Here is a 21,101-nt window from a genome sequence, read left to right as displayed (position 1 = left end):
ATGCTTAGGAAGGCACAAAGCACAGTGTGCATAAGTGATGCAAAAAACTATCAAAGAAGAAAAGAAACTACTTGATGCAAAGCAATTTTAAATTTATTTTGATAATTCGTGCGTTATTACGTCTAACAACATACAAAACCGTTGGGAAAAATTCAAAATGGATCAAAATCTAAGTACTGGTCTTTTAAGTGACAAGTGTCTGCGCACAACATTGTAAGTTGCGCTGGCCAGACGCGCGCAAAAAACTAAGTTGCGCTGGGATTCCACGCGCAACTTGATGAGTTGCGCTCAACATTTGGATTAGTAAAAAGATTTGGAGAAGCGCAATCTGTAGCTCACTCTCTTCTTCTCCTCTTTCTCTAATTTTGATCTATTTCAATTTTGGTTGTTGTTTTAAAGCTAGGGAATGTAAATCTTGCCCCTTTCATTTTACTTGACCTTGATCTTGGTCAATAAAATGAAGAAATCGAATGAAGAATCCTAACTTGAAGTTGGGGTTTTTGATTCGACTAATTTTCATGAAATTTGTTTGTTTGTCGTTGTTGTAAGAAATATATTGCAACAAATTTCATGCGAAGTTGTAAAGTATTGATCCAGTATGAGCATGTCAAGCATATATGTGTTTTTTTCGTTCATTCTAATTTTGACTTTGTGCTTTCTCTTTTTCCTCCCATAGACTATACTTGTTAATTTTAATGTAAATTGATGTTTTTAGAACAACAATTATGCATTAAAATTATACATGAAATTTTGAACTTTTATAATAGCATGAATTTGTTCTTGCGACTCATTTTTTTTCATGCGTATGTTGCAAAATTTGTTTTATCAATGATAAAATAACCGATGGTTATTATTATTTACTTATAAAAATGTGGTTTCAAAATTTCCACAAAACTAGTTAGTTGTAGAAAATTCTTGAAGAGATCATCAAACTAGAATAGTTTGGCTATACTTCAGGCTTTTAAACCGCCATTTTAAGTTTTCGAATATTGTAGCCCCCAATGTTGGGTGACTTCGATGACTTGTTTGTTTTTTACTAATTAGACCCTTTCATATTGCTTGAAATGGGTCTAAAAATCCCGTTTTTTTGTCTTATTATGATAACAACTAGTATCTTGGAAACTAGTGTGTTTAAATCGTTTTTTAATCATTCATAGTTTTAACAAAGAAATTTGCTAAGTCTAGTAATATTGGTCCTTCACTAGAGTAATTAAGAGAAAAAATGAAATCTTGTTCGAATTTTTCATCTATTCTTGCTACTTTTGAACTCTTTTTTTTTAGTTCAAATTTTGTCACTATTTTAAAGCTCGAGAAAGTCGATGTTATCCTCTTTGCGAAATTCCAATGTGTGCAACAATGGAGAATAATTTTAAATGAAGACTCCTTACTTTAGAATTTAAGAGTCTTTTGTTTACTCTTCTAACTCATGAAATTGTTTGTCTTATGTTAATAAAGTTTCTTGATACAATTTTCATTATGAATGATTTAGTACAACTTTCATATGAGAAAGTATTTTTTTTATCTATCATGATTTTGTTTCTTTGCTCTATACTAGTCATTCTCTCTAACCTTTAGAGTAAATTGAATTATCAAAACAACAATTATGCACTAAGATTAGTTTTTGAAGTTGAACTTTAAATGGATCGAATATGTAACCTGTTTAATGGCCAAGTTCAGTTGCAAACTTAGTTTTCAAAGGAAGAAAATGATTATTAAATCTTTGTGATGCATTTGAAAATTGTAAGGCTCGAGATCTAAGTAAAACATTTGTAGCTTAGGTTATTCCCGAAAGTAGCTCGAATGGCATGGATATCTCATTTTGTTTTTGTTTTTTTTTTGTATGGATATTGGAGCCCCATGTGTCAGGTTATGCACATTCTTGCTACTTCACAAGTCTTGGATCCCCCAATTCGGGGTAGTTCTAATGACTTGCTATTGTTTAGGACATTCATATTATACTAAGATGGACCCAGTATATGTCCTATTTTTGTTTTAAGATATTTACGACAATAACATGGCTTTCACATTTTAGTTAAAGTCATGTTCAAGAAACCAAGTTAGTTCTTTGCTTGTTTATAAACCAAAACAATTGTGTTTAAGGTTTTTTATATCTTACCTAATGTCTAAACGTTTGTAAAGATTATTGTGGTGATTTTACTCTCAATGTTTATTTAGAACATCAAATATTTTCTTTGTTTTTATCAATCATTTATTTTGGTCTTGCATGTGGTTTTTTTTACCATCCCTTAGCCAATATTCGCATGAGAGCAAAGAAAGAACAAGTTTGAGTCAAGAAGAAGTCGAATCTTAATTCATTCCTTTTGGAAATATTTATGAATATACATTTATCATCCAAACGGTTATTGAGAATATGAAAATTTATTTATTTGAGAAAATAAAAATTCAAAATGGAAATTTTGAATACTATTTTTATTATAAACATGTTGTTTCAAAATAGAATTCAAATTTTGAAAAGGGATCCAATAATTAAATTATTTGCGGAATATAGCATATGTTTATCATAAATTGTTTGATCAAGTAACATAATTAATTATCTTGGTCAAATTATAGGAAGTGGTATTCTTCCCTTTGTCATTTAAAGTTTGCGTGTTCAAAACTGTAAATAGAGAGAAGTGGGGATGTCTTGGCTTTTTTAAGCCCCCAATTTGAGGCAAAGAGCGAAAAAATTATACTATTTTCGAGTATTTTAGTTGCCAAATGGGAGGGATCGTCCCGACTTACCCCCTAAAAAGAAATGAACAAAAAAGACAGATTTGTATAAAAAGTAAGGGGAATCCAACTTTCCCATAGATGAATAAAGAACGAAAATTAGACATGTTTTTGAAAAGCAAGGATTATTGACTTAATATTTGAATCATCGTGATGACTTGGCAGTGAGGTATACGTGTGATAGTGATAAAGATCATTTTTTCACGAAGCGATCATGTTTAATCAATATTCCTCGCTTAGAGAAGATGGAGATATCCCACGTACGCGGACATTTTAGTTGTTCATGACAAGTGAAGAGACAAATTCTCAAGAGTTGTAAAAGACATCTAAAGTTGACGTCAAGGCTGTCGATATATCAAATCAATTTATTGTATTAACTCTTTTTCTTTCTAGGCAATGTATATAGAACCTGAATTACCTTGGTAATAAATAGCCGTATTATTAAAAGAAAATAAGATGATTGTTTTTTTTTAAAAAGTGACAGTCATCTAGTTTTTCTTTGGCGAAGGATATGGAAAACATCGAATTTAGTTTGATTCGATTGCTTTACTAACATGATGTAATCAAGCCAACGAATATCAAATCATCCAAATCATTTGTAATTTTTTTATATGATCTTGTAATCATAACTCAACACTTCATGCATTTTATATAAGGGCATGACTACTCAATAGTAGGTCCATATGTGTAAAGGCCTAAGATCGGCCTTATTTTCATGGAATGATGATTTTGGTATATGGTTATGGTCTACCTCGAGGAGGGCCTTTCCAAGGTTGTAACGTGGCTAGGCTTGGTGTTATGAAGAATGGACAGGCTCAAGTATACTCCAAAAATCCTTTACTTTTGGTGCTTATCAAATTAGAACCTTTTCTGCTTTGTGTGACAACTCCTACATTAGGTGCCTTTTCCTTGTCATCTCTCCTTTCTTTTTTTTTTGACAAGTTTTGTTTTGGGTTTAGAACGATTTTTCTTTTTTCTTTTGCATTTGATCTTTCCTTTTGGGTTTAGACTAACTTTGTGTCCCCCTCTTGTGTTTCGTTCTCCCAATTTCCTATTTGTATCTTTGCACCATTCCCATCCCAAGGTATGAAATAATGTAGGTTGAATAACTAATGCTCAATTGACGAGACTCAAAAGGGCTGCCAAAAAGATGGATTTTCACTAAGGTTAAGAATATGGGATTATATTTGTGGAGTTTCAAGTTGCCTCCTATGTTGGTGAAATCATCATATCCTTTCTTTATAGGCCTAAGATGGGCTTCTTTTCATTCATTACATCTTGTAAGCCAAAGATCATCAAGATTCTTAAAATGTTGAGTATGTATGCCTTTTGATATTGCCTGTTTGTATGTATACGTTTTATTTAATTCAAGTTAATAACAATAAAGAGATTGAAAATAGAACAAGATAGACGTAATTGAAAATATGTGTTTTATTCAGTAATTAATGAGAGTACAAAATAAGTAGATTTGACAGCATGAATCCCTTAGTCTATCATAAAAAAAAAAAAACAAAGGAAAGAAACAAAATAAGACCTAGGGTGCTACATCTTGGATTGTTGACAACTTCTTGAGATTGCGTCTTCGAGCTTTGTCCTTTCCCGACGTAGGTGAAATCCTCTTTAAAAATAAAGTTCATCTATATGATTTATGGTTTCATTTATCAAGTCCCTTTCAATTAATGTTCCCACAGTATAAATTTTTTGAAATGTGTCTTAACCAAGGTATTGTAAATGGCACTTGTATGGTGGATACATATTGTCTATGAACTATGGGACAAGTTCATGATCAGGAGGTCTTTGTGGAATAAGAGCAACCTTTGATTGCCACCTAGAGAAGAAGTCAATAAAGCCTTCTTCTTCCCCTTACTTAAGCAATTCGAGATCGCGCAAGGTACTTGTGAGCTTGATGTTATCTCCATATTGGGTTAAAAACGCTTTTATAACGTTACTCCAAGTGGAAGTTTGTTTTCCATCGAGGTTATAAAACCATTATCTAGCAGTTGGGTCCAATGAAAGAGGAAAAGTACATGCATATAGGCTTCGCTCAACCCCTTTCAATGCTATAATTCCAATAAAGCTCATTAAGTGAGTCCTAGGATTGTCTGTAACCTTTAAGGTTGGCAAATCCGTACTCAAGAAATTTTCTGGGAAAGTCTTTCCACTAGATTGTGGTGCAAGCTCATAATTGAAGTACTTATTCCCTGAGTTAGCTCGAAGGACAAGATTCTCCAAGGCCTATACTCTTTCGGCTTTTGTCTTTTCTTGCAGAATGTTTTCTTTTTCTGTTTTTGCTTTTATTTTAGCCTTTTCTGCTTTTTAATGAGCCTTCATTTGGGTTTTTTTCTTCTCGTAGGGCCTTTAGGTTTTGGAGTTCCTCTCTAAGTCTCCACTGCTGCTTTGTCACCCATGATTGGACTAGTATGCGAATAAGGAAGATGATCTAGTAATGTGTATCACGAGAAATTAAGCGCGTTCACTTAAACCTATTCTGCCAAGCATTCAAACAATGAACCAAAGTGAAAATGATTGTTTTATTATTATTTTTTAATCCTTGTAATATGAATTCACTTTAAGCACGTTTGTTGATGAAGAATGTCAAAAATATTTACGAACAATCATTAATGGAATGTCATGATTTGTGTTGACTTCAACAAGGTAATCTGAGAGGAATGGTGCCCTTCGAACAAGTGTACTATTCCTTTAGTGGGTTCAGAATTATTAGAAAGCTAATATATTCAGTAAGGTCAAGTGATTGGAATGCCTGGGTGAAGGCCGCTTCCGATCAGTAATATTAATGCATAATTAACATTACAACTTAATTTTTATTGAACCCTTCGGGTAACACCAAAGCAACTAACGATTTGAAGCGACGAATTTATCCGGAAGGAATTAATAATTCGACCGAGTAATTAATATTTAGACTGGAGAATTCGAGCTTAGAGCGTCAAAACCGATCGTCAGAAGTCGAGTCGCAAAATAGTAAAAGACGAGACATGAAAATAATAATAAATCAACAAAGACCAAAATACCCCTAGCATCGGAATGCCCCATGCAAACCGAGTGCTAGGGGCATATGACCTAGCATGGTGGCTAGCATGCGCACCAAGCCGAGCCTAGGCTTGCTAGTGCGTGCTAGCGCACCAATGCTAGCATCGCAAGGCTAAGCGCGCCAGCAGCAGCATGGCTGGGACAATGCGTGCTGCCTAGCAATGTTGGGCTAAGGTGCAAGGCCAGCAACAGCCTGCATTCTTGGTGCCTGGCTCGCTGGATGGGAGTTCTAGCAGCCTGCACAAGCATGCTGGGCTTGCTGGCTGGCAGTGCTAGCAGCCCGCACGCTTGTGCTGGGCCTGCTGGGCGAGGCAGCCACAAACAAGTCAGCCCACCTTGGGTGCCTTGATGCCCAAGGGTGGGTGCCATGTGGCGCATGGTGAGAAGTGTGTGAAGTGTTGTGTTGGCCGGTTTTGGGAGAGGGAGTGGGGAGCAAGTTTGGTCCCCCCCTCCTCCAAATGGTCCTCACCTAACCTCTCACATGAGCTTGCCACTTGTTGATTTATTACTAGTTTCATTATTAATTTTATTTTAGCTTTAAAATAAAATGGGAAAATCAAATTCTCCCACATTGATGGGAGAGCTTTTCACTCTCTAGCTCTTCCCTATAAATACCCAATTTGGGGCATTGGGAAGAGGACTGGAGTAAGAGTTGAAAAAAGCATCACCATTGTGAAAACCTTTGAACTCATTAATTACTCAGGTTTATGGTCGGGCCTTGCTAACCCCAAAGCATTAGACCGTTTTCGGTGGTCGAGTTGTGTGGGTGGACTATCGTTGGAGGCCGTCGTAATTTCGAGGCTTGCTTTCGAAGTAAGAGCCCCTTCCGGTCGGGCGAAGCACGCTTCAAAGGTAATCGTTTTATCTTAATCTTGTGATTAATTTATCAGAATTTGAATAGAATTTTCCTCATCTCCTATAATTACGTTTATGGTTTTATTTATTGCGAGTGCGGTCTTGTTTTTGGGTTTGTTTCCGCGGTGAGTCGGATCACCAAACCCCAACAACGGTAGCGGAGCCTCGCTCGTTTATTTTTAAAATCATAATATTTTTCAAGGCGATTTTATGGCTTCATTTTTCTTGAATTAAGTTGCTAATTAGATTAGTAGCTCGTTTGATCTATTTTAACCAGTATTAGAGTTGTCTTTAGCTCCCAAACCTAGATTTCGACCCAAATATAGTTAATTTTTGGTGGAAAAGGCGTTCTGGAAATGGTTTTACCCTATAGGGCTCGGGTTTTAGCCAAAAAACGACCATAAATGCACTTTTGGAGGGATTTTTCGTTTTAACGAAAAATTTTAAGTCTTTATAACCTTGAAAATTCATTGCAATCAGAGATAGATCGGTCTATATGATTCAACGAAGAATGAGCCAAAAATGGGATTTTTCAATAAATGGGGAATTGCGTGCAAATGCTACGGGATGGAAATGGGGGAATGTCTACAATCCCTGGATTTAATCAGATACAATTTGAAGGATTTTGGAGGTTCATTGATCAGGGTTTAACAGAAGAACTTTATAAGTTTCCAAAAATGGAAGATACAGACCAAGAAATTGAATTTCAATTATTTGTGGAAACATATCAATTAGCAGAGTGGTTATGTATTTGGTTCTTTCCTTAATTTATATGCAATTTTAAACCTCTTTAAGCATAATTACTTGGTGGTTATTTATGTTTGAAAGCTTGGTTTTACTTTTCACATAATTGCAAATTAATTGCATTAAGTGTGAGATTGTTGTTCTTTGAGGCTTCTAAGTACTGAAGATTCAATCTTGAATTATGTTAAGTGATTGAAACTTTGAGTTACTAAATTCCATGTTTTTTGGTTAACTTTGTTCATTTAATCATTTTAGTTGATTGGAATCATAAAGTTTAAAACTTGTGATAGAAATTTGTTTATCCTCATATTGGAAGATGTAATTTTTTAAGGATTCACAAGTATAAAAGTTGGAGTTTTTATTGAACTTATGTTCATTTTTTCAACTCCCTTTTATTTTGTCAAAATCTCAATATTAATTTAAATTAATTAAATTAATTATGAGAATTGCCCTAATTTATTTTGTTACACCGAATTCATGGTAGGTTATTGTGTACTCCGTCACTAGTGTCGAGGCTATGCCTTGCCACTAGATGTTATTCACACGTAAGATAGCGTTGTCATTTGTTAGTGGAAAGAGCATGTTAATGGTATAAACACATGGTAGTTGTTTCTACGTCATTGACATTGGTAATTTTATGAGCCATGACTTACGTAAGTACACGTACATGTTCACAACTATTACACTCAGATTAACCAAACACTCAAATATGACGTTAATATATTATTCAACAATTAATTATTCCTGACTCACAATTTTTGTTTAAAATGATCAAACAACAATAACTAATTGGTTTAACTTTCGTTTTGAATTGAGGTTTGACTTTCGTTGACTTTCTCTCTTCTCTCTCTTCTTCATGGTTCTTCATTTTTGATTGGTTTTCTTCATCAAATCTGGGTTTCAATGGCGAAGAAGAAGAAGCAAGCTATTTCTACACCTCAAGTAGTGCAACAAAAGGCTGCTCATGAAGTTGTTGGGTCGATTTTGAAGAATTTGGGAATTTCAAGCACCCCTTTCGTTCCTAGCCCGATTCAAGAGGGGGATGAACTGCTTACTCCGGCGCCGGCGGTTGTTCAGTCAGCTTGTGGTACTATTTCCGGTGGTCCATTGGATGCTGAAGCTACTGCCGTTGCTAAAGCTGCTGCTAGATTGAACCAGTCCAATGGAACAGTACCTAGGGTTTCTGGGTTTTCTGTTCCATTGAATGCTGGTGGATCTGGGCACGGTGGTGAACCAGGTCGTTCTGCCTTTCTTTCTCACCCTCTCTGGATCATATTGCGCACAAAGTTAATGAAGATTGAGCTGCTTCCCTTTCTGCCTTGGAGTTGAGCTCGCGTAATTCTGGTGAAAACCGTGTTGCTCCTTCCCCTGTTCTGGAGCAGAATGTGACTCGAACTTCATCCTTTACGGGGAAATTGGCTGCAAAAGGAGCTACATTATCCTTTGTTGCTCCGAAAGTGCAAGATGGAAAACTAATTGCTGAGCTACAAGCAGCCGAGCTTGAGGAAGGTAATCGAAAATGGGTTAATGCTCTTATTTTTTATGTGGTTGGCTTTTATCCTACTATTGCTGCTGTTCTTCGTTTCTTTGCTCAACAATGGAATGATATGCAAAAACCAGATGTGTATTGGCATGATGATGGGTACTTTATTATCAATATGTGTTCTAGTGACGATAGAGATACTATACTTTGTTCTTGTCCTCATATGTTCTTTGGAAAGCCTGCAATAGTGAAGCCTTGGTGCCCCGATTTTGATTTTCATGCTGAAATTCTTAGAACTATTCCTCTTTGGGTTAAATTCCCTAATCTCCCACTTAATTGTTGGGGATCTCACACTCTTAGCCGCCTTGGTAGTTTGCTTGGAGTGCCAATTTGTGCTGATGAGTGTACTACTAGACATATTAGAGTGTCTTTTGCTAGGGTTCTGATTGAGATTGATGTCACAAAGCCTATGCCAACCTCTGTGTGGGTTGAGAGTCCTTCGAAGGAATTATTAGAGATCAGGGTGGTGTTTGAGTGGGCTCCTTCTTTTTGCTCTAAGTGAAACAAGATTGGTCATGATTGCTCTGTTAATCCTCCTTTGCCTAAGTAGGCTTCTAAGCAACCGACTCTTGTTCCTCCTAAGCAAAAGCAAGTTTGGGCTCCTAAGCCTACCCATGTTCCTTCTTCTACTGCTGCTGCTGATGTTGGGGTTTCTGTTCATGGTCAATCTATTATTACTCCACAAGTTCATACCTCTAAGAATTCAAATGAGGGTTGGAGAATAGTAGGGAGGAAAACAAAAAGCCAGCAAACTAGAGTTCATCAGCCTGCTTCTACCTCTAATGCCTTTGTTGCTTTGTTTGCAAACGAAATGGATGGTGCAGGTGGTTTCACTATAAATCCAAGCGGGGGTGAGGTTAATCCCCCTTTGGTGTCATGATTTACTCTGTTTGGAATGTCAGGGGCCTGAATGACCCTGGCAAAGTTGCCTCTGTAAGGAGGTTGCTTCACTCTCATTCAGTTCATGTTGTTGGATTGCTTGAAACAAAAATAAAATTGAAATATGTTCTCACTTATCAGAAGAAGTTTGGCTCTTCTTGGCTTTGGTTGTGTAATTATGATCATTCTCCCAAAGGGAGGATTTGGCTTGGTTGGAATGTGGATAAAGTAATTGTTAATGTCTTGAAGATTCATGAACAGTTCATTCATTGTACTGTTTCTTCTAAGGATCTCTCTACTCAAATTTATCTCACTATTGTCTATGGTCTTCACTCCATTCATGATAGGCTTTCTTTGTGGGAGGGGCTCAGAAGCATCTTTATCCAGCATTCTCCTTGGCTTTGTGTTGGTGATTATAACTCTGTTCTTCATGCTTCTGATAGGCTTCATGGTGTTGATGTTACTAATTATGAGACTAGAGACTTTCAGACTTTGGTTAATGATTTGGATCTCACCGAGCTCAAAAGCAAAGGGTCCTTCTACTCTTGATCTAATAAGGCTCATATTGGCCCTAGAACGCTCTCTAGACTTGATAGAGCCTTTGGTAATCAAGCTTGGTTAGCTTCTCATGGGCATGTTGAGACTGTTTATGTCCTTCCTTCTTTATCTGATCATAGTCCAGTTTTGCTGGATATTTGCTCTAGCCCTGTTGGGAAAGGTAGACCTTTCCGATTTCTAAACTGTATTGCTGATCACCCTGATTTTCTTGATGCTGTTTCGCAGGCTTGGGGCTCTGGTAGTTCTGTTTGGCAGAAGCTCAATTCTGTGAAGTCTAGTATCAAATCTGTTACTATCAAGCAGTTTGGTAACATTGAGGGAAAGATTGACCAGGCTAATGTTGAGCTTTCTAGAATTCAAACCTTAATGGCTCAGAACCTTGATGATTTGGATTTATATGCTAAAGAATCTGATGCTATTAAGGTTGTCAAGCACTGGAATGATATTCAGGAAAGCATCTTCAAGCAAAAATCTAGGATTAATTGGGTTAAGCTTGGAGATGGCAATTCTCACTACTTCTTTTTTGTGATGAAGACTAGGCAAGCTAGGAATAGAATTGACTCCATTTTTTATTCTAATTAGGTGTTGCTTAAGGATCCAGATGCCATTTCTCATGAAATTATCTCTTTCTATAAGTCTCTTTTAGGACTCAGGCTCCTTGGCTCCCTGCTGTTGACCTTGTTACTATGCGGAGGAGTAAGCAGCTTAGCTCTGCTGCTCAAAGCTTCCTCATTAGGCCTATTTCTCATGATGAAATTGATGTCGGCCTTAAGGGAATTGATAACACTAAAGCTCCTGGTATTGATGGCTTTAACTCCTTTTTCTTTAAGAGAGCTTGGCATATTGTGAAAGATGATATTTATGCAAGTGTTATTGATTTCTTTAATAACGGGATTTTGCCAAGGCAATGGAATTGCACAACTTTTACTTTGGTCCCTAAAGTCCTTTCTGCTTCTCATGTTAAGGAATTTAGACCTATAGTCTGTTGTACTGTGGTCTATAAGCTCATTTCTAAAATCATAACTGCTAGGCTTGCTGCTGTCATTGGTGAGGTGATTGATGATGCTCAGGCAGGGTTCATTCCTGGCAAGCATATTGGTGACAATATTCTTCTTGCAACTGAATTGATCAAAGGCTATGATCACAAATTTATCTCTCCCAGGTGTATGGTTAAGGTGGATTTGAAGAAAGCCTATGATTCGATTGAGTGGGGTTTCTTGATCACTGTCATGCAGGAGCTTGGTTTCCCTCAGAGATTTGTTGATTAGATTTGGAATTGTCTTACTTCTGTCTCTTACTCTATTCTTATCAATGGTTTTCCTGCCCCCCCCCCCTTTGAAGCTAAGAAAGGGTTAAGACAAGGTGACCCTATGTCTCCCTTTCTCTTTGCTATTGGTATGGATTACCTCTCCAGATGCCTTGATGAGCTTAGGTCATCTCCTGATTTTAACTTTCGCCCTAGATGTGAAAAGTTAAACCTAACTCACATGATGTTTGCCGATGATTTATTGATGTTTTCTCGAGCTGATAGTGTTTCTGTTAAGCTTCTCTTCCAAGCCTTCTCGAAATTCTTGGGTGCCTCTAGGCTTTCTGCTAATCTTGATAAAAGTGAAGTCTACTTTGGAGGAGTCTCTGTTGATGTCCAGAAATAGTTGAGGGAGCTTCTTGGTGTTTCTCAAGGCTCCATTCCTTTTAGGTATCTTGGGGTCCCTTTCTCTTCTAAGAAGCTTACTATTGCTCAATGTAGGCTTTTGGTGGAGAGAGTCACTGCTAGAATTCAAGGGTGGATGGCTAAACACTTGTCCTATGCTGGGAGGCTTCAATTGGTGAAGAGTGTGTTGTTTGGTATCCAGACTTAATGGACTCAAATTTTTATTCTTCCGAAGAAAATTCTGAAAGAGATTGAGGCTAAGTTCAGGTGCTTTCTTTGGACTGGATCCTGTGCTCCTGCTAAGAAGTCTTTGGTTGCTTGGAATAATGTCTGTCTTCCTAAAGTTTGTGGTGGCTGGAACCTGCTTTCTCTTCCTGAGTGGAATAAAGCAGCTGTCACTAAGTTGCTTTGGGATATTGCTCATAAGGCTGATAATCTTTGGGTTAAGTGGGTTCATATCTACTATTTCAAGCATAAAGATTGTTGGACCACCCCTACCCCTGCTAGATGTTCTTGGTATTTGAAGAAGATTTTGAGTTGTAGAGATATTGTGAATGATCAAGGGGGATGGGATGGATTCGTTCAGGGCAACAAGTTGAAAATCAGGGGGATGCTGCTATTAGGCCTCAAGTGCCTAAAGTTCCTTGGAAGAGAGTTACTTTCCATAACTTAGCAACTCCCAAAAGTGTTTTTATCTTGTGGCTAGCTTTGTGGAATAGGCTTGTCACTAAGGATAGGTTGCTTCAATGGCACATCTCTTGTGATCCAAAGTGTTTCCTATGTCTGAATGGCAATGAAAGTGTTCAACATCTTTTTTTTTATTGTGATTTCTCTAGGAAGGTTTGGAGTAAGGTTCTGGGGATCTTACATGTTTCCAAGCCTATTCAACAGTTTAGTGATGAGATTGATTGGATGAAGAAAATATGCAGAAGTTCCAGATTGAAGAATAAAGTGATCCAGGTGGCCTTCACTGAAACAGTTTATTGTATTTGGATTCAAAGGAATGCAGTTCTCTTTACTGGTTGTTGCAAATCAGTTGATGCCCTTGTTCGGGATATTGTCTTTCACTCAGTTTGTAGAATCCCGGCGGGAAGCAAATATTTGATTGTTTAGGGCTTGTCTCGGGCTCCTAGTGTTTGTGTTCTGGTTTCCTTGTGTTGGGTTTTGATGTTGGGATTCTCGTTGCTTCTTTTGTATTGGTTTCCTTTTCTGCAGGCTGTTTCTACTCCTGGTAGCTCTGCTGGTGTTGTGTTGCTGTGCTCTACTGTGCTGCTGTGTTGCTGCTGACTGCTGTTTGTGCTGCTGCACTGCTGGTGTGTTGCTGTTGTTGTTGCTGCAGTCTGATGTTGCTGGTTTTGCTGTTGTTTGGTTGCTGCTGCACTGCTGTATGCTGTTGCTGGTCTGCTGCCTGCCTGTCTGGTGATGTGCCTGCTGTCTGCTGCAGTCTGCTGCTGGTGTTGTTGTGTTGATGTTGCTGTGACTGCTCCTTGTTGTTACTGTTGGTCTACACTGCTGTTCTGCTGTCTGTGCTGCTGGTCTGCTGTCACTCTTTTCTCTGCCTTGTTGTGCTTGTGCTGGTGCTGCTATGCACTATTGTACTTGCTGTTTGCTGAGCTGCTGCTTGCTCCCTGTTGTCTGCTGTTTGGTGCAAGCTTTGGTGCTCTTTTTGTTTCCTATTTTTGTTTATTTTGGTGTTTTGGTTAGTTTGCAGGCATGTCTGCTTCTGATTGTTGTTTTGTTGGTTTTTAGGTGTGTGGTTTTGTTGTTTTCTGGTTTTCTTGTTGTCTGGTACTGGTTTCCGGAACCCTTCCTAGAAGGTGGCCGGAAATCTGAGTCCAGATGTTCTAGGCCCTTCCTAGAACCCTTCCTAGAAGGTGGCTAGGTTTGGATCTAGATCTGGTTGTGGGGTTGGCCTGTTGTTTTGAGGTCTTTTGGTGTTCTGGTGGTAGTTATAACTTAGCTTTTGTAAGTTGTAACTTTCTTTCGTTCGTAATAAAATCTTATTTTCCAAAAAAAAAAAATAAAAAAAAAAAAAAAAAAAAATTGGTTTAACATGTTCGCAACTATTGCACTCAGATTAACCAATGAGATGGGCGAGAAGGAATCTAAGCCATTCATACAAAATCTAGTGGTTGATATTGTAAGGAGGGTGTTCCCGTCTAAGGGGTCCTCTCCTTAAATGCTCATGGCCCTTTAAAGCCTAGGAGTTTACACTTGGAAGGGTGTATTAGTATTTGAATTCCTGACTGTTTGGGAGACCTTGAATTAGAAATGATTCTATCATACACGCTTTTCTTTAAGAAACAAGTAGGAGTCGCCAATGAGTTTTAGGAAAACCCATAAACCTTGTTCATGCCTTTCTCCCAAGTAGAGTTCAAGGGATATTTAGCATGAATCATAAGTTTACCCATGCCCAAATTGGTCTTTAAACCAGAAATGAGTTCGGGAGCGAGGGTACCAAGATAACGTTCCCTTTAGAGGGGAATCGCGATCCTAACCTTAGTGCGGCCTCTACTAGCTCTTCCTTTTGCACAATTTCATCACTAAACAATATATCCGACGTGATACCTAAAACTAAGTTAGTTGATTTTATTTACACGCATTAATCATGTAGGAATTACATTGAAAAAGTCGTTATTCTTAATTAATAAAATTCGTGAAGAGAACAAGAAATAAACAATATTCGCCTTATCTTAAGTTATTAAACAACAATTAATTATTCAAATTCTAGTCTTGATTAACGAAAGAGTACTATATGAATTAATTAATTAAATTTTTTTTTTTAAATGATCCAACAACAATAATTAATCAATTAAAGTTATTTAAACAATAAAAGAAAAGTGATTTATCTAAGTGCTCAAGAAACTAAATGTTCTTCTTTTGTTCTAAATCTCCGTCTTACGCGTTTATGGACTTTCTTTTTTCTTAGTACCTTCAAGAGCTTCAATGGATGGATTAGGGTTGAAGAGTAATTGGGAAGAAAGAGGGAAAAGTAGTATGATATAGTAAGAGGGTTTGAGATATTAGGGATTTCAGAAATTTAGGGTTTTTAATTCTGATTTTCTGTCTCTTTAGAGCTGTGCGAAGACCCCTTTTTATAGGCGTTGGAATCTCGGTTTAGGGTTTTAGAGCCACGTTTTCAGGTGTCGCGCGCAACTCTTAGAGTCACGCTGGTGTCCCGCGCGCGCCAATCGTGCTCAACTGATTGAGTTGTGCTGGTTTGCGGTTTGCTTTATACAAAAGCGCGTTTTTAAAAATTCCATAACTTTTGATTGAAAAGTTGGATTTAGGCGTGTGAATTATCATTGGAAAGCTCTGAAAGTCTACTTTCTAATTCCGTTAGAATTGGGTTAAACTCACTTATGGATAAAAAGTTAGATCCGTTGGAGTGCAAGGGTGTCGGTTTTGGGCCCGGTTTAGTGTGTTAATCATAACTTTTTCGCTTTGGCTCGGAATTGGGCTTATAATATACCGTTGGAAAGCTCTTTGAAAAGGATATCCATCTGTATAGGCCTTGTACGAGAATTGTATGGTTGTTTTGTTTCTTAGCTCGGTTTTCCAACAATGTAGGTTCCATTAGATCTAATCATTGTATTTGACGCATTTGAGTCTGTTATTAATCAAGTTTCAACATGTATGAACATGTTTTAGGCCTAATTACTAATGCAACGAGGCTCTAAGACAACTTGGTCTCAAAATGGATTTCAAGTTACTTCATAATGCTTTTCGTAGTCCATAAACACTTCAACTTTGATCTAGCATGAAGAACGGGTTTTTGTAACATCATCGCACTTCCTTTTCGGGACAAGAGGCCAAAAGTAGGTTTCTACAGTTAGCCCCCACTTTGATTGAGTCTATAATAGAAGATGATCAAATTAGTCAAGGAAATAAATCTGAGACTCATTCTGCGAAGTTCTCGAAGGATAGATAATCTTTCAGTAATGTTTAAGGATGTCGAAACAGTCCTTGGTTCACTAAGTGTTTGAAACAAGTAGCTATGAAGGCTAAATTTTTTTTTCTCTAGTCTTAATATGCTAAAGAATCTAGATTGATCCTTTGCAATTTGTAGAACCATTTTACAAGTAAAGGTAATCTGGGTGATGTCAAGTCATGACAAGAGATCGGTTTTAAAAAATAATAAAAGGGGATGATTTCCTCTCAATCATGTCATCGTTGGTCTAAAGTCCATTGATTCGTCATTGAAACTTTAGCCTGACTTTAACAAAGTAAAAAGAATGAAAAGGGGTTTTTGATATTCGAACCGAAAAAGGTCCGGCATTCGAGCGGGTTTGGTATTCAAACCGGATGTCCACAAGATAGAAATACATGTCTTAGGACTGGAGGCATATATCCAAATCAAGTGAGAGGGAAGAAGGTCAACAACTCTCTCAGCAGTTTTGTCAACAAGATGAGTACACGCGTCTCAGGAATGGGGGCACGTGACTACATGGGTGCGACATCGTCTTGTCGCTCTTTATAAAGGGATTGGACGGACACCCTAACTGTCCCGTAAGTTAGTAAGCTCACTAACTACCGTATTTGCTACCATTTAAGGAGTGTCTGTCGACTCGTAAGCTAACGCCTACAGTAATAGTCTACCTTTTAGTTCTGAGAGGTAGATCTCGCAAAGCTTGGGCTGAGGTGAAATTTTACGAAAAACCTACGTCGTACAATTTTACGCTGTACGATACGCCATTTGCATTTTTATGCTGCATGAAAATGCCTTCCTTTTTTCCTCAGACGTGAAAAAAGAAGAAAACCCGGACATTTATAACGTCGGTATAGTAAAATGACAAACATGTCTATGGGTGCTTTTACGTAAAGCACCACCACGGAACCTCTTAAGGAACGCTTACGAAAAACGTTCAAAACATATGCTTGGGGAAGGCACAAAGCACGTTGTGCATGCAAAATGATGCAAAAAAACTATCAAATAAGAAAATAAACTATATATGCAAAGCAATTAAAAAAGGATTTTGATAATTTGCGCACCATTACGTCTAATAACGAGCAAAAACCGTTGAAAAAAATGATCAAACGGATCAAAATCCGGATACCGGTCATTTAAATGACCTGTATCCCTGCGCAATTCAGTAGGTCGCGTTGGCCAGACGCGCGCATCATTTTGAGTTGCGCTGGTCTGTCACGCGGAACTGATTCAGTTGCGCGCGACACTTTGTTCAGCAAAAAGAAAATCGCGGAGCGCGATTTTTCATTTTGTTTTCTCTCTCTCCTTCCTTCACGATTTTCGCTTCTTTCTTTCTCTAAAGAGCTCGGTTTTTCTTGGTTTATCGAAGTTAAAGGAAGTAGATCTCGTCCCTTATTTATTTTTGCCATAATCCTATGTAAGTTTTTGCTAAAATTCATTCTCTTTTGGCTGAATTTTAGGCGATTTTCGAACCATTAAACCCCAAATTTCGAATTTGGTGGTTTTTTTATTCGGCTTATTTCCATGAAATTGTTCGCTCCATGTAGTTATGCTATGTTTAAGGAGCATTTTGCAACAAATTTCACGAAAAATAGTAAAGTATTGAACCTTGCATGTCCATTTCTTCATTTAAATATGTTCTTGCTTTTTTCCTTCGAATTTGTTGTTTTACTTGCGCATTTTGGTTATAATTGTTTATTATGAAGTGAATTATTGTATTGGAACTAATATTACTTTCATAAATTATGTTTTGAAAATTTAAAAATTGGAAAAAATGGCACGAAGTGTACTCTTAGCTTTTTTTCTCTTTTTTTTGCCATGTTCAAACTTCAAAATTGATTGGTAGACGATAATTGTATTCGTGTTACTATTATTCGCCTAAGAGTAGCTGATTCTTTGAGATTTTAGAATATAATCCCTTGAATGATTAGTCGAAACAGGTATAGGATGGCTCTTGTGGGTGTTAGAAGCCTCCGTTTACTGAGTTTAACTGCAGGTATCGTAGCCCCCAAGTTTAGGTGGAATTCGACTTGTTTTCATGAATTTTTTTGTTTGTATTGCAACAAATTTCATGCGAAGTTGTAAAGTATATTGATCCTATATGAGCATATCAAGCATATATGTTTTTTTTTTGTTCTAATTTTGACTTTGGGCTTGAACTTTATTTCTCTTTTGTTTTGCTCACATAGACTATACTTGTTAATTTTAATGTAAATTGAAGTGTTTAGAACAACAATTAGGCATTAAAATTATAAATGAAATTTTAAACTTTTATAATAGCATGAATTTGTTCTTTGTGACTCATGTTTATTTTTTTTTATGCGTAAGTTTCAAAATTGGTTTTATCAATGATAAAAATAACCGACGGTTATTATTATTCACTTATAAAACTGTGATTTCAAGATTTACGCAAAACTAGTTAGTTTAGGAAATTTTTGAAGGCACCATCGAACTAGAGTAGTTTGGTTATACTTCGGGCTTTTGAGCCCCCATTTTATGTTATCGAATATTGCAGCCCCCAATGTTGGGTGACCTCGATGACTTGTTTGTTTTTAATATTAGACCCTTTCATGTTGCTTGAAATGGGTCTAGAAATCCTGTGTTTCGTCATATTATCATAACAACTAGGATCTTGGAAACGATTTAAACTAGTGTGTTTAAATCATTTTTTTGACCATTCATAGTTTTAACAAAGAAATTTGCTAAGTCTAGTAATATTGGTTATTCATTAGAACAAGTAAGAGGAAAAATGAAATGTTGTTCAAATTTTTCGTTTATTCTTGCTACTTTTGAATTCTTTCTTTTGAATTCAAATTTTGTCACTGTTTTGAAGCTTGAGAAAGTAGATGTTATCCTCCCTGTGAAATTCCAGTGGAGAATAATTTAGAATGAAGACTCCTTAACTTAGAATTTAGGAGTCTTTTGTTTACATTCTAACTCATGAAATTGTTTATCTTATGTTAATTATGTGTCTTAATACAATTTTCATGATGAATGATTGAGTACTAAACTTTTGTATGACCAAGTATTGTTTATGTATCATGATTTTGTTTCTTTGCTCTTTACTAGTCATACTCTCTAATCTCTAGAGTAAATTGAGGTATTGAAACAACAATTATGCACTAAGATTAGTTCTTGAAGTTTGAACTTGAAAATGGCTCGAATATGTAACTTGTTTCATGGACAAGTTCAATTGTAAACTTAGTTTCCAAAGGAACAAATTGATTATCAAATCATTGTGATGCATTTGAAAATTGTAAGGCTCGAGTTCTACGTAAACCATTTGTAGTTTAGGCGATTCTCGAAAGTAGCTCGAATGGCATGAATATCTCATTTTATTTTTTGTTGATATTGAAGCCCCCATATGTCTGGTTACGCGCATTCTTGCTATTTCACAAGCCTTGGAGCCCCCACTTTGGGGTAGTTCTAATGACTTGCTATTGTTTAGGCCATTCATATAATCATGATATTAAGATGGACCTATGTATGTATACTATTTTTATTTTTTAGATACTTAGGACAATGACATGACTTTTGCATTTAAGTTAAAGTCATGTTCAAAAAAGCAAGTTAGTTTTTTGCTTGTTAACAAAACAAAAACAATTGTGTTTAAGGTTTAGTAATCTTACCTAATGTCTAAACGTTTGTAAAGATCATTGCGGTGATTTTATTCTCAAAGTTGATTTAGAAAAGAAAATATTTTCATTGTTCTTATCAATCTTTGATTTTGGTCTTGTAGGTGATTCATTTACCATCCCTTAGCCAATATTCGCAGGAGAACTAAGCGAGAACAAGTTCGAGTCAAGAAGAAGTTAAATCTTGATTCATTCCTTTTGGAAATATTTATGTATATACATGTATTATCCAAACGGCTATTGAGAATATGAAAATTTATTATATGAGAAAACAAAAATTCAGAAAGGAAATTTTGAATGCTATTTTTATTAGAAACATGTTGTTTCGAATTCGTATTCAAATTTTGAAAAGGGTCCAATAGTTTTTTTTTTTAAAGCAATTTTTTCTAGTAGGCAAAAATCATAATCATATTGTTTTCAAAACTGGACCCAAAATGGAAAGAAAAGTCTAGCTTGTAATTGAGTATGACTTTTTTGTCCAAGATTGATGAAGGTAAGTTGTAATTTGCAACTTATTTCAACAAATATATGACAATGTGAGAAAACTTTTGTATAACCAATTTTGTCATCTCTCCCTTTTTAGTGTTTGTCATCATTGTCATACTTTGATAATTGAAAGTGAAGTTCTTCCAATTAAAAAGTACTGTAGTTTGAAAATGAATGCTTATCAAACTTAGGTTTGGTGGAGTGTTAGAATAATTCATAAAATCGTTGTAATCATTCTCCAAAATATGGTCTTATTTCAAAACGAGAATCGAGGTAAGACCTATATTTTTGTAGCCTCCAAGTGTAACCTTAGGTGGCTTTTGCAGTTCATGTATACATATGCTAGGGGATATTTCTCATGTTTTTTTTTTTGAAGCCCCAAGGTTTTTTTTTTTTTTTTTTAATTTGTGGAATATTGCAGATGTTTACCATGAATTGTTTGATCAAGTAACATAATTAATTATCTTGGTCAAATAATAGGAAGTGGTATTCTTCCCTTTGTCATTTTAAAGTTATTAAGATTGTTCATAATAAGATTTGCATGACATTGATTTCGCAACATAAATAGCGTGTTCAAATCTGTAAATAGAATGAAGTGGGGATGTCCGAAAAAATTATACTATTTTTCAAGTATTTTAGTTGCCAAATGGGAGGGATCATCCCGACTTACCCCTAAAAAAGAAATGAACAAAAAAGACGGATTTTTATAAAAAGGAAGGGGAATCCAACTTTCCCATAAAGATTAAAGAAAGAAAATTAGAAATGTTTTTTGAAAAGCAAGGATTATTGACTTAATATTTGAATCATCGTGATGACTTGGCAGTGAGGTATACTTGTGATAGTGATAACGATCATTTTTTCATGCAGCGATCTTGTTCAATCAATTTTCCTGGCTTAGAGAAGATGGAGATATCCCACGCAGGCGGACGTATAAGCAAGAAGACCAATTCTCAAGAGTTGTAAAAAACATCTAGAGTTGACGTCGATGTTGTCGATATATCAAATTGTATTAACTCTTTTTCTTTCTAGGCAAAGTATATAGAA

General features: G+C 36.4%; 1 protein-coding gene across 1 annotated transcript; it reads left to right on the top strand.

The window, feature by feature from the left end:
• Nucleotides 1-8,280: 8,280 nt before the first annotated feature.
• On the top strand, nucleotides 8,281-11,625 carry LOC110696859. The gene is made up of 6 exons (XM_021874192.1): nucleotides 8,281-8,663; nucleotides 8,708-9,383; nucleotides 9,471-9,718; nucleotides 9,823-10,332; nucleotides 10,375-10,896; nucleotides 11,004-11,625. Exons 1-6 carry the CDS (start codon nucleotides 8,281-8,283, stop codon nucleotides 11,623-11,625), a joined length of 2,961 nt encoding a protein of 986 aa, XP_021729884.1.
• Nucleotides 11,626-21,101: the final 9,476 nt, after the last annotated feature.

This window comes from Chenopodium quinoa, unplaced genomic scaffold (assembly GCF_001683475.1).
Source record: "Chenopodium quinoa cultivar QQ74 unplaced genomic scaffold, ASM168347v1, whole genome shotgun sequence".
Classification (NCBI taxonomy): Eukaryota; Viridiplantae; Streptophyta; class Magnoliopsida; order Caryophyllales; family Amaranthaceae; genus Chenopodium; species Chenopodium quinoa.
Note: the sequence above shows the minus strand (reverse complement) of the source record. Positions and strands in the feature narration are given on the sequence as shown.

Bases quoted from the DNA above. Each gene is read 5' to 3' on its own strand.
- LOC110696859 (XM_021874192.1), top strand. From the start codon at position 8,281: ATGGCGAAGAAGAAGAAGCAAGCTATTTCTACACCTCAAGTAGTGCAA. The intron at 8,664-8,707 runs GTTAATGAAGAT...CTTGGAGTTGAG, and splicing joins TGGATCATATTGCGCACAAA to CTCGCGTAATTCTGGTGAAA. The intron at 10,333-10,374 runs GTCCTTCTACTC...TATTGGCCCTAG, and splicing joins ACCGAGCTCAAAAGCAAAGG to AACGCTCTCTAGACTTGATA.